This window comes from Globicephala melas, chromosome 10 (genome assembly GCF_963455315.2).
Source record: "Globicephala melas chromosome 10, mGloMel1.2, whole genome shotgun sequence".
In the NCBI taxonomy this organism is placed as follows: Eukaryota; Metazoa; Chordata; class Mammalia; order Artiodactyla; family Delphinidae; genus Globicephala; species Globicephala melas.
In genome coordinates this window covers 27,283,620-27,300,795 of record NC_083323.1, presented here as the reverse complement: position 1 = coordinate 27,300,795, position 17,176 = coordinate 27,283,620, and the positions used below count along the sequence as shown (strand labels likewise).

Genomic DNA, 17,176 nt, shown 5'->3' with positions numbered 1-17,176 from the left:
TCTAGGAATACTGATTCATAAAACAGTAGTTGGAGTCACACAGACCTGCATTCAGCTTCCAGTTTACCCACTTAGAAGCTTTGTAAAAGTACTTAACCTCTGTAAGCCCCAAATTCCCATTTGTAAAGTGGAACTAATGTCAGCCTCAAAGAACTGTTGGGAGGATTAAATGAAATAGTATGCATACAACGTTTAAATCGGTGCCTGGCATTTGTTAGATATACTATATGTAGTAGATACTTACATTATTACTAAGTGCACTCATAAAAAAAAGACCTAGAATCAAAATTTAAAAGCTGGAAAACATCTCAGAAATCATGTTCCAACTGTAACACTCCATAGATGAGGAAACGAAGCCCTAGAAAGTACAACTGGCTTACCTGACATCATGCTATCTAACGATAGAGTTGCAATTAAAACTTAGGTTTCCAAGTCCTAATTCAATATCCTCTCTACTGTCTCAAATATTTCTTGGCCATCTCTCTGATACCCATCAAGACACTTAATTTCTCTAATCTCAACTTCTTCAATGACAAACTACAGGGACATGACAAGATCATGGGTCTTTCTAGCTCCAAAATTCTCATTCCATGATTCATGTGGGCCTTAAACTGGCTAACTTAAAAGCATGCCCATAGAAACAAAGTCAAATATATTTCCAATTTTTATATATGCTTAGCTTTCTTATGCATACTTTCAAAACTCTAAAATTTAGTTAGTGGTTATTAATAGGTATATGAAAGCAGTGAAGTCAGAAAAAAAGGCAGCCTAGTCAATAAGAGACTGAGACAATCAAAACTAATTATAGATAAGTTACTAGCAACTAAATTGGGTTTATAGACATCATACAATTAACTCAATATTAAGTGAAAGAATAAAAGACTTTAATATCTAACACTTTTTAAATATCTAACATGTAATTAAAATTGATTCACATATTTTAAGCAAGTTTAGGCTATCAGGTGTCTTGATTCAATAAATATGGAGAGACAGACACAAAAATATATCAAAATAAGAATTCAGAACCTGGGGGAGAATGGATACATGTATATGAAAGGCTGACTCACTTTGCTGTGCACCTGAAACTATCACAACATTGTTAATCGGCTATACTCCAATATAAAATTAAAAGTTTTTTTAAAAAAATAAAGGTGCTTGCCCATCTCTCAGGACCGACTGACCTATGTTCAACTGCTGTTCCCATGCAACCCTTCTCTACTTTGGCCTTCAAAGTTCTCATCTGAATATTTGCTACTATCTCCAAGATCTGCACCTGCAGCGGCTCCACCTGGGCCCACACCCTAGGCTTCAAGGCTCAACACAGCCCTCCTACCTGTCTCAGAGTGTGTGGGGGGGGGTGTGTGGAAACGACAACTACACCCCACCCCGAGGGAGGATGGCCCACACTCCTGCTCCCGTCCCTCACACGGCACTTTTCATTTTTTAAGTCTTAAAATCACTTGAGCTGGGAAAGGTGCTAATAATAAAATTTCCTAAACAGAGAATCTGTGGGCCATACTCAAAATCCCAAAATGTTCTTGAAGACCTACTATGTAAAAACTTCAGAATCTAACAAAAATCCTAATCTACTGGCTATGGATTCCTGTTAAAAAATATGTAGAATGTCAGTTTCAAAGAAGTGGAACACAATATTTATAAAATTAAAATCCATCCTGAATATTATCATCTTTTACGATGCAAAAATCCCTGAGAAAGACTATCCAAATAGCAGATGACTCGTAATTCAGGTTCCCAAGGAAACAGAGTCTGAGATTGATATCTGCAAGCAGGTTTACTGGGGAGTGCTCTCAAGAACACCTGTGTAGGCACAGAGGCAGCATGACTGGGCCAAGGGAGAAGCTGAACAGTACTGATCAATAACAGTTGCAAGAGCAGCCTCAGCTAAGCCTACTAAGAGTCCTGAAGCGAGAATGACCCTTCATGTTAGTCTCTAATCAAGGCAAGAGGATGATTCTTTTCATCCCCCACCATTAACCAGGAATGAAATGCAGGCGGCTTCCAGGAAGGGGACATAAACTTGGGTGAGGCAGCCATGATCCCAAGCAACTACGAGAATGTGTCTCTATCCTGAAGGGGAATCTATGGCCCACACCAAAGCATCCACTAAAATGAATGTACCTTACTTGCATTTGAGACACGCATAAAGGGCTATACACTGGGGAAAGGGAGTGGCAGAGGGAACTCAACAGAAAAGGAGACCTACTCTCTTCTGGAGCCTACTATGTAGCAGGTGCTGTGATAGTCATGTTACATGAGCTATGGGATTTTATCACTGAATCCTTGCTTCCTGAAGACAGTGTTTTTTCTCAGCAAAGAGGCTAGGAAACAGGGTAAAAGGTACCAGGATTTGTTATGTAACACTTAAAATGCTACTTTGGGGTTGCAAATGGTCTGCAGACTCAAAATCCTGGTACTTCCGTGATTTTCAACTAATACTTTTACCCTGAAAAGCACTTCAAAAATCACCTAGGTGGTGCCCTCATTGAACAGATAAGGAAAGTGAAGCCAGGAGAAGCTCATGATTTGCCTAAGATCACACTGATAGCAGAATTTAGAACGTGGACTCAAGTCTTTTGATTCCAAATTCAGTGATTTCTCTACTTGATGTGATGTCTTTACATTCAAAAACTTAACAAAATCAAAATAACCCAGAGACATGAATCTTATTGTAAAGCTCAGAATATCAACTTCTCCTAGATCATTTGTACTTTCAAAATCAGGCACATAAGAAACTTGAGTTTTACACTAGTTAAAGAAATGTCAATTGGTAGTGTGCTAAATGAAATATTATATCTTTCTATTAATAATAATAATAGCTAACTTACAACCTCTGTGACAGGCACAACATCAAGATCTTTATTCACATTATATCATTTAATCATCACAACAATCCTTTGGATAAAATTAAAGGAATTGTTCCCATTTAACCAAGGGGGAAAAATAAGGTTAAAGAAACTAAGTAAGTTGCTAGCTAAGATTACAAATGTAATAATGCACAGAGCTGGAGATTCCACCTGACTTAAACAAAATGCTCTCAAAGTTAAAACATCCACTATGCTACAAGCCCTATGCTTCTTCTCAATTTTCCTTTCCTGAACTTTTCAGACTTCCATGATGTACATGATTTATTTTTATAACCAGAAATATATTCTTTTATTATTTCTAAATATTCTATTTTAAAACTAAATCATTGCTTTGAATATTTGGAAGTTGCAAACAGATATAACAAGGTTTCATCACAAAAATTAATGTCTTATAGAACAAAATAAACCCATACTTCCTTATCAGAGGTCCAATTCAATACAATTACCTCTTAATCAATCCCCCACAACAGAGTGTGTTTTGGCATAGCACTACACAAAGTCAGGAATTCTTAAAACACTTTCCAAATATTATTTAGCTAATAAAGTCGCAATAAAGTATCACTGAGACGCTAGAAAAACATATTAGCATACTTATGTAAAACTTAACCATAGTCTAATATTAAACATTGAAACGAGGGAAAGGATGTGGTTTTTATTAAATTCCATCTGCTGCTATGACCCATGCAATACTTAAACAGATGTCTATGCAACTAAGTTATTCATGTTCAATATGTCAACCAATCACAGTGTAAGCAATGGCCATGGATCTATCCCAAAGTAAGTTATCCTACCGCAGCCCATATTGAGAACATAGTCCAAGACAGCCAGGGTATATGACCCCACGTCTACTGCCAATCGACCAAATGTGATCACCTGGACCCAAAAGCAGCCATTTACAAGCTAGCTAGCAACCAATAAAATGGTTCAGTGGCAAAACACACACACACGCAAACAAACCCCAGTGTGAACAATGAACTACTGCTGAGCTCCATGCTTAGGCCTTTAAACTGCAAACTATGAAGAGAAATGACTAGTCACACAGAGACTTCCCTGGTGGTCCAGTGGTTAAGACTCCACGCTCCCAATGCAGGGGCCCAGGTTCGATCCCTGGTCAGAGAACTAGATCCCACGTGCCTCAACAACGAGCCCAAATGCCACAACTAAAAAGGTCCCACATGCCACAACGAAGATCCCATGAGCCGCAACAAAGATCTTGCACGTGGCAACGAAGATCTCACGTGCTGCAACTAAGACCCAGTGCAGCCAAATAAATAAATAAATATTAAAAAAAAAATTAGCCACACAAACTGGCACTAAACAGATACACATCAAAGTCATGAGGTAAATAAGAGTACAGGAGGGACTTAAGTAAATCAAAGTTATAACCCAGCCAAAGTTTCAAAACACCACTGACTCTTGAGAATGCAGAAGCTATGAAGGAAAAAACTAGAATAGAGGGTAAGAAAATTAGCTGGCACCAAATGAACCTAACCAGAACTATAATCACTATTTCAGAGCTACCGTAAAGCTTATTTCTAGAATGATCTGTAAAAGATGTGTTTCATGGTATCACAATTCCTAAAAGGAGGAATCCTATGAATCAAATGACCTCACTCCACTCTCAACCTCAGCTGACTAAACCAGCAGCAGACACCTGACCCAGAGGAAGTTAACTCCATTACTGGCCAGCCAGAGACCTACGCATGACCCAACAAGAAAAGATGAGGAGGACATTTTTGATTCTTCTCGTTGGGGTTTGTAAATTGAGCCAGTTGGCTATGCAACATTTGGCCAGTTGGCTATGCAAAGGTAAGGTGAAAAGCAAGTAGAATCATGTGGTCAGATGGCCATCTGAGGTCTTGAGCATACTAAGCAAGGAGTAGCAAGGAGGATGGACACAGAGATGCAGAGGCAAAATGCCAGTGGTCCAGGAGATTGTGTGAGACAGAGGGGAGAACTGCCTCTGCCCCGACACCTTTCTAGGTCCTACTGTCTAGAGACCCAACTGTACAGCAATTCTTATTCTTAGATCACTTTGAAACCTTACAATAAATCCTTTCAATTTAGACTGATTTGGGGAAGTTTATAATCCTTGAAAATAAAAAGCACTCATTAGAATATTGTCCAAGGATGACAGATTACATTCATGCATTTAATATTTAATTACTGTTTCCTCTCCTCCATATATCTTGGAAGAATAGTCTGCACTCCCTGTTTCTACACCCTTACTTCCCAGCCAATCATTCCTCCCCATGACTCTCCTGAAACTGAACTAGGTATGACCTAACTGTTCCATTCAGTGGATACTTCTCAGTCCTTATTTGAATTGACGTCTCTCCAACATTCACACATGTCTAATACTTGCCTCCACTTGTCTCCTGAGTGCTGGACCTACATATTTCCACCTGCCTAGTGAACATCTCTGTTGGGATGTCCATACCTCTAGTTCACACTTGTCTTCCTCACCAAACCTGTTCTTCCTCCTCCTCTATTCTTTACCTTAGTTCCTTCCACCCAGACTACTCACAAGTCACTAAGTCCTATTAATTCTCCTAACTTTCTTGAAAATCTGTTTTTTCTCTAGCCCCAAAGCCATTGTCTGATTCAAGCTTTCATCATCCCCTGGATTAACAACAAGAGATGCAGAAATTCTGATTCAATGGAGGGACTTGGGAATTTTTTTTTCTTTTTTTTTAAGGATTCCAAATGATTCTAATGTGCAACAATTTTAGGAACTAAAACATTATTACTTTCTAGCTGGTCTCTCCCTTTATGGAGCCATCCTCTCTACACAGCTACCAAGTCAACATGTATTACTGAAAATACACCAAGTATCAAACATTAATGTAGGTCCGACACACTAAGGAAGAAAAACAAAATCCCCACCCTAAGGGAGCTCAGTCTAGCAGTGGAGAAGTCAAGTATCACAAAAACAGTGGAATAAGTTTTGCAGAGATCTATATACTAAGTGTTTTAGTATACTGAGCTACTACACACTAAGTGTTTATTGAATGCTGATACTGTGGTGAGTCTTCATGAACATTATTTCATTTAATCCTTCTACAATACTGTAAAGTACATATTATGCTCAATTTACAGATAAAACAGCTGGGTCTCAAAGAGCTTGAAATTTTGCAAAAGATCTCACGCTCATGAATAGAGGAGGCCAGGGCTTAAATGACGGTCTAATTCCAAAAGCCCATTCTCTTAATTAGTATGGGGTGCTTTGGGAGAAAGAAAAAATAGCAAGCAACTAACTCTTAGTATCCCCTAAACTGAGCAGTGTGGACAAGTAATGGTAGGGCACTCACAGCAGAATAAAGAGCTTCTATGGAGATGTGAAGGGATGAGAGATCAGGGGAAGTTGTGGGAAACACAGTTAGTGAGGATGGCAAGGTCAGTGAATGTACAGAGGTACGTGGAGATGAGCCTGAAATGGAATCTTTTTTCCCAAGGAACCAGAGCAGTATCGGCCTTGCATGCCAAGGTAAAGAGTCTGGACATCTCCTATGGGCGCTGAGTTGTCACCAACAGATTTTAGACAGAAGACTGATTCACCTGATACACTCTTTATAAGGATTATAAGGGGAAAATATTTTTGGAGGGTTTTCCTTATTACAAATTTGATTATTTAAAAACCTTCCGTGGCTCCATATTGTTTACTGTATAAAGTCCAAAATCCTTTCCAGTCTCATCTCATAACTATCCCCATCCACATGCGAAAATATTCACAATTCCCCTATGCTGTGCTAGGCTGCTTCAGGTTTTTGCATTTGCCTGGTCACTGTCTGTAAAAATGCCTTCTCTCCCTTGTTCCTCCTTGCCTGAGTCTGTTCAGCTTCTGTAAGGCCTTTAACAATCTCCATTCCGTCTCTCTCCCTCCTCCTTTCACCACAGAATTAGTTACTTTTTCTTTTGCGCTCACATTCTTCCTCTGTATATCTATTGACACATCACACTGCTTTGTAATTATTTAAGTATCTGTCTCCCCCATTAAATCTCTGCCAGCCCAGCACAGTAATGAGCACAGAATGTTCAACAGTATGACAAATGACTTTCTACACACACACACACACACACACACACACACACACATACACGAAGTTAAAAAAAAAAAGATAACAAGGGAGTGATAAGAAAAGCATTCCTTGAAGAAATCTGAAGTATGTAATAACAAAAAACCAACATTAGCAGCAAATAACATTTATAGAGTTTACTGTGTGTCAGATACAGCTGTAAAACCTTCACATGTATTAATTCATTTAATCCTCACAACAACTCTATGAGAAAGGTACTATTATTATGACTATTTTAATGAGCCACAGAGAAGTCAAGTTACTTGCTCAAAGCTACCCAGCTAGTAAATAGGGTGCAGATGCCACCCCAGGCAGTCTGGCTCCAGAGTTCAGGTTCTTTTTTGTTCGTTGTTTTTTTCAGAGTTCAGGTTTTTTACCAATAATTATACTGGGTTGGCCAAACGGTTCATTCGGTTTTTTCCATAAGATGGCTCTAGTGGCACTCAGTCATCTTTAACTTCATTCAGAACAATTTTGTTAGACTGTATGTGACAGCCGTCATATCAGCATGCATTTAAAAAAAACTTATCAAAATCAGTGAATTTGGGCTTCCCTGGTGGCACAGTGGTTGAGAGTCTGCCTGCCGATGCAGGGGACACGAGTTCGTGCCCCAGTCCGGGAGGATCCCACGTGCCGTGGAGCCTGCGCGTCCGGAGCCTGTGCTCCACAACGGGAGAGGCCACAATAGTGAGAGGCCCGAGTAACGCAAAAAAAAAACAAAAAAAAACCAAAATCAGTGAATTTTTGTGTAGCCACTTTAATGTTGAAGATGGAAGGAAAAAAAGCAACATTTCGGCATATTATGCTTTATTATTTCAAGAAAGGTAAAAACGCAACCGAAATGCAAAAAGAAAGATTTGTGCAGTGTATGGAGAAGGTACTGTGACTGACTGAACATGTCAAAAGTGGTTTGCAAAGTTTTGTGCTGGAGATTTCTCACTGGACGATGCTCAGGGTCAGGTACACCAGTTGAAGCGATTCGATAGCAATCAAATAGAGAAATTAACTGAGAACAATCAACATTATACCATGCGGGAGATAGCCGACATACTCAAAAGACGTACTCAAAATATCCAAACCAAGCGTTGAATATCATTTGCACCAGCTTGGTTATGTTAATCGCTTTGATGTTTGGGTTCACATAAGTTAAGGGGAAAAAACCTTCTTGACAGTATTTCCACAAGCCATTCTCTACTTAAATGTAATGAAAATGTTCCGTTTTTTAAAACAAATTGTGATGGGCGATGAAAAGTGGATACCGTACAATAATGTGCAACGGAAGAGATCGTGGGGAAGAGAAATGCAACACCACCAACCACACCAAAGGCCAGTCTTCATCCAAAGAAGGTGATGTTGTGTATATGGTGGGATTGGAAGGGAGTCCTCTATTATGAGCTCCTTCCAGAAAACCAAACAATTAATTCCAACATGTACTGCTCCTAATTAGACCAACTGAAAGCAGCACTCGACAAAAAGCGTCCAGAATTAGTCAACAGAAAACGCATAATATTCCATCAGGATAACGCAAGACCACCTGTTTCTTTGATGACCAGGCAAACACTGTTACAGCTTGGCTGGGAAGTTCTGATTCATCCGCCGTGTTCACCAGACATTGCACCTTTGGATTTCCATTTAGGTCTTTACAAAATTCTCTTAATGGAAAAAATTTCAATTCCGTGGAAGACTGTAAAAGATACCTGGAACAGTTCTTTGCTCAAAAAGATAAAAAGTTTTGGGAAGATGGAATTATGAAGTTGCCTGAAAAATGGCAGGAAGTAGTGGAACAAAAGGGTGAATATGTTATTCAATAAAGTTCTTGGTGAAAATGAAAAACGTGTCTTTTATTTTTACTTAAAAACCGAAGGCACTTTTTGGCCAACTCAATACTATGTCTTTAGCTCAAGCAAAAGACACCAGTATAAGGATACAGTTCTAGCCTTGGTTCTTTTATATCTTAATCTCTTTTTTATTCTTAACACACTAAAAATAAATCTACACAGTAAGAAAAAATTCCACTTCTTAAAATTCGCTTCAATAAATGAGTAATAATTTCATCAAACTTAAATGTGTAAATAATCTGGGACGCCTTCCCTAACATCTTAGTTTAGATCAGGGCCCTCTTGCTGTACGCTCTTGGGGCTCCCTGTGCTTTCCTTCCTAACATTCACCCAAGGATGTGACCATATACTTATGTGATCCTTTCAACAGTTGCTCTGTCCTCCCCTGGATACTCAGCTCCACAGGGATTCATGTCTATTTTACTCATCAATGCAGCTTCAGCATATAGTAGACCCATAATAGATGTTTGAGAAGTAGATATGTCCAAAAGGCCTTCCCTATTCATCACTTTTTTCTGCTCATGTTGCCATCATCATAATGCAAATCATAATTACTTAGTGCCAAAAATATTAAAATAAATCTCATCTGATCTCTGCCTTTATTCTCCTATGGTTTTATACATCTCATGCAACACTGACAAATTAATCTTCCTAAAACATTCCTTTACTCGTTCAAAAAATATTAACTCCTACTATGTGCCTAAAGGAAACCAGAACGTCACACCAAAATATGTCACTTTGGCATATTGATTATTTTTAATTAAAGGCATTTAAGAAACAGCAGGTACAAGAAGAACATTCTGGGGACTTCCCTGGTGATGCAGTGGTTACGAATCTGCCTGCCAATGCAGGGGACTCGGGTTCGAGCCCTGGTCTGGGAAGATCCCACATGCCGCAGAGCAACTAAGCCTGCGAGCCACAACTACTGAGCCTGCGTGCCAGAACTACTAAAGCCCGAGCACCTAGAGTCCCTGCTCCACAACAAGCCAACGCAATGAGAAGTCCGCGCACCGCAACGAAGAAGAGTAGCCCCCACTGGCTGCAACTACAGAAAGCCCGCAGGCAGCAACGAAGACCCAACACAGCCAAAAAAAAAAAAAAGGACATCTGACCCTTCTTTTACTTTCTGAAAGCAGGAGATAAAACTCCCGTGTGAAAGGGACCCTCACTATACCAGGAGTAAAGAAGACGTCCTCATCACTACAGCCAGAGAATTTAGGGCTGAGAAATCCGTACAAACAAATCTTGTTAAACTAACCCTTATCTTCCGCGTTACTTCTTCATCATTTACTACCTCAGCCCAAACCCCTTTGTCTTGTCAATTCTTCACAAATCTTTTTTCTCTGTCTAAAAGTTGTAAACACTTCCTGCTCTGGTCCCTTCACGTCTTCATTCTCTTGTGAAGGCTCCCATGTACATGTAAAAATTTAATAAAATTTGTATGCTTCTCTGCTGTTAATCTGTCCTAGACAGTCTAATTCTTAGGCCCAGCCAGAGACCCAAAGAGGGTAGAGGAGAATTTTCCTCCCCTACATACCAAATATATTTCACTGCTTAATAAAATCCTATTAATTTCCTAACGCCTATAGAATAAAATTCAAAATGTCAGATTTGTCTATTGAAAGAAATAAATAAGAAGGAAAACTACCCCAGACCTTGGTCTCTAATACCATTCCCCCCTAAAAGAAACAGGGCTCCTCAGAGAAATGGCTAGTTTCAGCGCTGGGAAAGGGTAGGTAAAGGATAAGGTTGGAATACCTTACTACGCCAGAAAGTAAGGAAGAGTTCAAAAAAATGATAGGGGCATGACAAAAGGACACTGGAGCCACCTGAAGGGACTCCCACTGTTCAAATCTGGGACAATTTGAACACCAAAATAATTAAGTACAGTGATGAGTTATAGGCCATTTTTATAAAAATGAACTTACGAGTCCATACCAACAGGAAAGGAAGGAAGGTAGGTAAGGGTGGGGGGCAGCGGGGGGGGGAGGGGGGAGGGAGAGATGTGAGGCAAGGGAGGGAGGGGAAATCCAAGAACCAATTGGTAAAGGTGCAGGAGTTCTAGAGTAGGAAAATCATCATCTTGCAGTCATTATGGTGAAGACTAGATTAAGCAAGAATCAACAATGGTAAATACAGGAGAAATTCTTGATAAAGAACAGGATATTTGCATAGTCTTATAAGTATCTGCCTATTTATTGCAAAGGAAGAAAAAATAATCATTATGATAAGGTCAAAAAATTGGGCTACACCTTGAACTTTGACAAGGTAATCAAAATTAACATCACCTATGAAGGACAAAAAGACATGGGCCTCCAGATGTAATAACCAGAGATGGACACAACAAATTCTAGGCCACATTTCAGCCAAGAATGCACAATCTCAATCTACTCACAATGAAACGTCAAACAACACAACATGAGGAACATTGTAAGGAAAAAAAAAAGCAGGAGGCGATCTGTATTCTTCAAAAATGTCATAAATTACAAAGAAATGCTATGGAAATGTTCCATATTAAAAGAAGCTAAAGCAACATGTCAACTACATATAATACCTAACCCTAACTGACCCTATACTGGTGAGGGGTAAATGCTACAAAGGACATTACCAGGTCAACTGAAAAAAAATGGAATTATGAATAGTAAATGGAATCAATGTAAATTTATGAAGTTGACAACTATACTGCAGTTATGTAAAAGAATATCCCTATTCTTCATTGAAGCATTCACAGGTGAAGAACTATAACTGATCCTCAAGTGATTCAGGAAAAATAAAGAAAAAGTACACACATACAGAGAGAGAAAAGAAAAAGGATAGGAGAACAAAGTGTTTAAATGATAAAGCAAATAGGATAAAATGTTAATAAGTAAATTTAGATAAAGAGTATACAGCTGTTTCTTGTATTATTTTATTCTTGTAACTTTTTGTAAGCTTGAAATTGGTTCCAAAAAAATTAAAAATTATATATGTATTCAACTAGCCCTGCAATACAGTAGCCACCAACTATATGAGGCTGTTGAACAGTTAAAATATGGCCTGTCCAAAGTCAGATGTGCTGGGACTTCCCTGATGGTCCAGGGGTTAAGAATCCGTCTTGTAATGCAGGGGACGCTGGGCAGATCCCTGGTCAGGGAATTGGGATCCCACATACCGCGGGGCAACTAAGCCCGCGCACCACGACTAATAAGCCTGCGCGCCACAACTAGAGAGAAGCACACACACTGCAACAAAGAGCCCACGCACAGCAACAAAAGATCCCATGTGCCGCAACTAACACCCGATGCAGCCAATAAATAAATAAATAAATAATTTTTTTAAAAAATAACAAAGTCAGATGTGCTGTTAGTGCAAAATATACACCAGATTTCAAAAACTTACTATAAAAAAAAACTCATCAATAATATTTAAGATATCTCAATAATTTTTCTATTGACTATATGTTCAAATATTTTAGATAGATTGGGTCAAAGGAAATATATTTTAAAAAGTAATTTAAAAAAAAAAAGTAATTTCACCTCTTTTCACTTTTTTAAAATGTGGCTACTAGAAGCTTTAAATTACATATGTGATTCCTATTTGCATTGGACTAGAGCTAGATGATCAAGAATCTCCACAATGAGGTGTCACACTATCTATAAGTTTCTCTCTCAATTTCTTTCTGCTCTAAACAGAGCTCTCTCTCTAAGTCACTTGGTTTTAAGCTACTCAAGGGTAAGGATCAGTTTTACTCACTGTTGTACCTCCAGTATCTAGCACATATCCAGTGTTATAAACATTTGTTTATTGAAAGGCAATATGCAAGCAAAGGCAGGAGGGAGGGCAGGAAGAATGAAATCATTCCCACCTCTGAGTCTTTGTTTATACTGTAACTCCTTCCAAGAATAAAAGTAACTCTCTTCCTCTCCTAATCACCTTTTCAAAACCCCATCTCTTGCCCATTTTCTCCAAGGAGACACTTCACTCTAACAGGTTCATTCTGTCTGACTGGTCCTCCTCTGTATTACTACAGCCTTCACTGTCTATATAATTTACTTTGGCACTTAATCATGTAAGTTCCCTGAGAGAGAGGTCAGATCTCGTATTTTTCCCGTATCTTCCACAATGACTGGCATAGTGCTAACCATATGAGTTGAGTGGTGGAGGAAAGGGCAACAAGGTGCTAAAAAAAGGAAATGGATTGAGTTGGGAAAACTTGGCTCTAGTCTCAGCTTTGACATCTAACTGTGTTGCCTTAGATAAATCACTCAATCTCTCACTTCCTACTTCCTCATTTTTAAAATCAGAGAGACTCGTTACCCATAAAAGAAGCCTTCTATTTCCACAATTCTAGAATTAAACCCATTTTTTTCTTTAGCAATCTTATTGATATATACCAATAAAAGGAAATCTAATACACTTAAGGATATTAGAAATAGCAAAGAAGTTTATAAACTGCCTAAAGTACTAAATGCTGATGTCTTTCTAGCCATGAAGCACTTTAAATCCCCATTTCTCTTCAAAGTCTATTAAGTAAAATAATCAATACATACATATTGGAGCTACCCCAATTTTTTTTTTCAGATTCTTATAAGCCTCAAAGAAACACCTTTTAGTTGCTAATGGAAAAAAGAAAAAGAACCAGAAACTAAATTTTCTATAAAGTACCCTAGGACCTTATCGGTGATGTTCAAAGATGCTGAGTTACAATTGATTATAAGCACATTGTCTGTTTCTTCTTTCAAAAATGCTACTTACAGGACATTATTCAGGGACTTCCCTGGTGGCACAGTGGTTAAGAATCCGACTGCCAATGCAGGGGACAGAGGTTCAAGCCCTGGTCCAGGAAGACCCCACATGCCGCGGAGCAACTAAGCCCGTACGCCACAACTACTGAAGCCCAAGCACCTAGAGCCCGTGCTCCGCAACAAAGAGAAGCCACCGCAATGAGAAGCCCCCGCACCACAACGAAGAGTAGCCCCCGCTCGCAGCAACTAGAGAGAAAGCCCATGCGCAGCAATGAAGACCCAACACAGCCAAAAATAGATAAATAAATTTATTTTAAAAATATAAAAAATAAAGGACGCTATTCAGAAGAAAATTACAACAGGTAAAATGAAAAGGTCATGTGAAAACAGAATGCTAAAGGTATGCGACTTAATTTCAAAGCATGAAGACCATTTCAAACAAATCTCTAAATCAGCAAACTTAGTTTTAATCTTATGACCTCTGCTGAGAAATAAGATTATCAGGGTGGAGTAAAATAAAATGGTTGCCATGTTACATAATTTAAAGATTCAAGTCATACTTGTTAGTAAATAGCACCTGTGGAGTTCATACTAGTAATACAAATTACAAGATTTCTTTAAGGCTTTATCCAAATACCCCTATTAAATGCTGAGCATTAACAGAGACCCATCTGTAAGAGCCAAACTCCTCCCAGGTGGCTCTAGGTCCTCTCCTGATCTGGTCTGAGCTACCTCTGCAGCCTCACCTCCCACCAATCCCTGCATATCATTTCACTCCCTAAACTTAAATGTTCACATTCCCCTTAATATTACTTGCCCCATTTTAGGACTTCTTGTCTAGGCATTTGCGGTTCCCTCAGCCCAACCCGCCCTCCACTCTTCTGAGCTGCAAATATGCCCTACTCCCAGAAGCTCTTCCTGATTGCCCCAAAACCCTCCCACAAAGTGGCCCCCAGGCACTATTCATTCTATTACAAAGAACTGCCATTATTTTTAAATGTCCACTTCCCCAACCAGCTGTGAGTCCTAAAAGGCGGGCCCATATCTTATTTAACTGGTTCCCAGCCCCTAGCAGATGCTTTGCATTTACTGACACTCAATATAAGGACATTGAAAAAAAGGAAGTTAAGTGGTTAACGATGAGAAACAATTCAAACTTTCCTATAAAAGAGTATATAAATTTAAGACAGTGGTCTCAACCAGGGCAATTTTGCCCCTAGGTGACATTTGGCAAAGTCTTCAGATATTTTTGGTTGTCACAAGATGGGGGAGGGGACTTGGGGGTGCTACTACATCTAGTGGGTAGAAGCCAGGGATGCTGCTCAATATCCTACAGTGCAAAGGACAGCCCCCAACAACCAAGAATTATCCAGTCACAAATACCAATAATTCCATGGTTAAAAAACTCAGTTGTCAACTGACTTATTCATGTGTGATGATTCCTTATCATACCTCAGCAATAACCAGAATAAATTCCAATTTTGTGGTTTCAGCTGAAACTTCTGTAGCCATCGATGTGTATGCACCAACACTCAAAATGATCTTTATATAATCGTAACGCTTAACAACATTAAACCAAGAGTACTGGAAAGCAGTCCATATTTCTGAAAACTAATCTACAACTACTAGAAGCTACTCTTAAGTCAGTAAACACTTTATTTATAAACTATAAAGCAAACCACAGGTGAACTAATTTTCAGCTGTGGAATTATGCGACGGAAACACAATCTGAGACATGAGGTAATCAGTCAGGTCTGACAAGAGAAAAAATCTCTAAGTAGTGGAAGTAAATCACGCTCAGGTGTCTTTAATGTTGAACACAGGAACTGATGACCAGAGTAAAGGGCATGCCCTCGCTACTGCCAATATCAGCGCTTATCAAGATTTCAAAAAACTCTGACAAAACATTGCAAAAAATCATCAAATGTCAATACAGGGTGGAAGATACAGAAGTTAACTACTTCTCCCCCTGATATATGACCAAGTTCCACATGACTTGAACATTTCCCAAAGCTATGCAGGAGCAAGGACACTCCCTTTCTACACAGTGGATGACTCAACTCTCTTTGGTACATTCCTTGACTGCATGCTACAAGTTCACTAACTCCTCTTGCCCTTGGAACTAGTTATCCTACTCTCTCAGTAACCAACTAATGGGTTTGGCACCAACTTTTCAGTCATTTACATTTTGTTGCACCCCATCCGTCTCAAAAGGAAATTAAGGGGGAAAAAAAAAGCTAACCAAAACAAAAAATTGAGTAACAGTGACTCCTATAGAAAAGATTTTGTTATTCTAGGAACTGATTCCTAAACAAAACACCTACAGCTTTCCAGTGCTCTAATCTTTGTATCTTCAGGCTTTTCCAGATTTGACATAGAGAGAGCACTGGCAGAAAGTAAAGGAGTGTACCGTTGGATTAAGCTGACAACGGATCTATACTTGCATGGCTCAAACAAAAAGGCACCGGGCTGGGAGGGGAAAACGCATTTTTAAATGGGGGGGTGTGTGGGGTAGGGGAGTTGCCAACAGTGAGTAATAGCTTCCTTCGCAGCTGACTTTAGCCAGTTAAGTGTCGGTACAGCGACTGGGCCAACGTTAGGCCGGGTTTCACCACATTACCCTGCAGTGCTGCCCAGATGAGAATCCGCGTGAGGCAGGTGCGTGTCGGGTAAAGTTGCGGGGCACGCCGGGCGGGGCGCTGGGGGAAGAGCCGAGCTAGCCTCCCGAGGTCTCCCACCCGGCGTGCTCCAGCCCGGCGGGCGGCTGGCCGGCCGGACCCGGGGGCACTAACTCTCCATTTTCACTGCCATTCCAGAATCTGGAAGGAACGCGCCGGCGCCACACCCTCCCGCCCGGCAGCCCGCTCGCACTGACAGCCCGCGCGGGTGCGGGGCCCGGGCCTGTGAGCCGGGGGCCGCGGAGTACCCGGCCTGCTGCCCTGCCGCCGCCCCGCCCGCCCCCTGCCCCCCCGAGGCCCGCCCCCAGAGCAGACGACCGAGGCCTAATCGCCGCCTGGGCTGCGGGGCCTAAAGGAAGGGGCCGGCGCTGAAGAGGGGGCGGCCACGCCGCCGCCGCCTCTGCTACTCAGCGAGGCGGCGGCTTCCGCGGCCCCGGGCTCCGGCTCTCCCGCTCACGTGCTCCTGAAAGACGGTTTCACTCTCTTACCCTCTGCAAAATCCTCCTTAACATGGTTTAAACACCACCCGGCGCCGCCCCGGTGACTCTCCAAACCTTCTGCGGGGCCACTCAGTACTCGGGGGTACGCGGGAGGGAGGGACTGAGCCAGGAAAGGACTGGGAGGAGGTCGGGGCGAGGCTGTAGCGGCGGCCGCTCGGGCTGCCCCGACTTCCCCACAGGCGGCGAGAGGGAGCGCGCGCGAGCGAGCAAAGAGGTAGCCAGCGATCGCCCGCCCGCCCGCCTGCCGGGCCGCCCCCGTAACTGACAGCTGGGCGGACCCGCCCGCCACCGCCCCGCCCTCCCGGCCTGTCCATCCGCGGGAGGCGGGGCTGGAAGGGGCCTGGCCCGCCCCTGCGGCCAATCGGAAGCGGCGGCGGCGTGGGCGGTTGCGTGACGGACAGGCGGCAGGACGCTGGCGCCGCCGCTCCTTCCGGCGGGCCGAGGGACAACGCGGGCGCCGAGCGCACGCCTGCGC

At 41.3% G+C, this 17,176-nt stretch overlaps 1 protein-coding gene across 3 annotated transcripts in view; it reads right to left on the bottom strand.

The window, feature by feature from the left end:
- The window catches only part of EEA1 (early endosome antigen 1), a 131,335-nt gene extending 114,420 nt beyond the window's left edge, over positions 1-16,915 (bottom strand). For all 3 annotated transcript variants that reach the window (XM_030856399.2, XM_030856401.2, XM_030856403.2), the window contains exon 1: positions 16,690-16,915. In XM_030856399.2, coding sequence (XP_030712259.1) covers positions 16,690-16,713 — 24 coding nt within the window. In that variant the 5' untranslated portion in view covers positions 16,714-16,915. The remainder of the gene's footprint in view (positions 1-16,689) is intronic.
- Between the last annotated feature and the right edge of the window lie 261 nt (positions 16,916-17,176).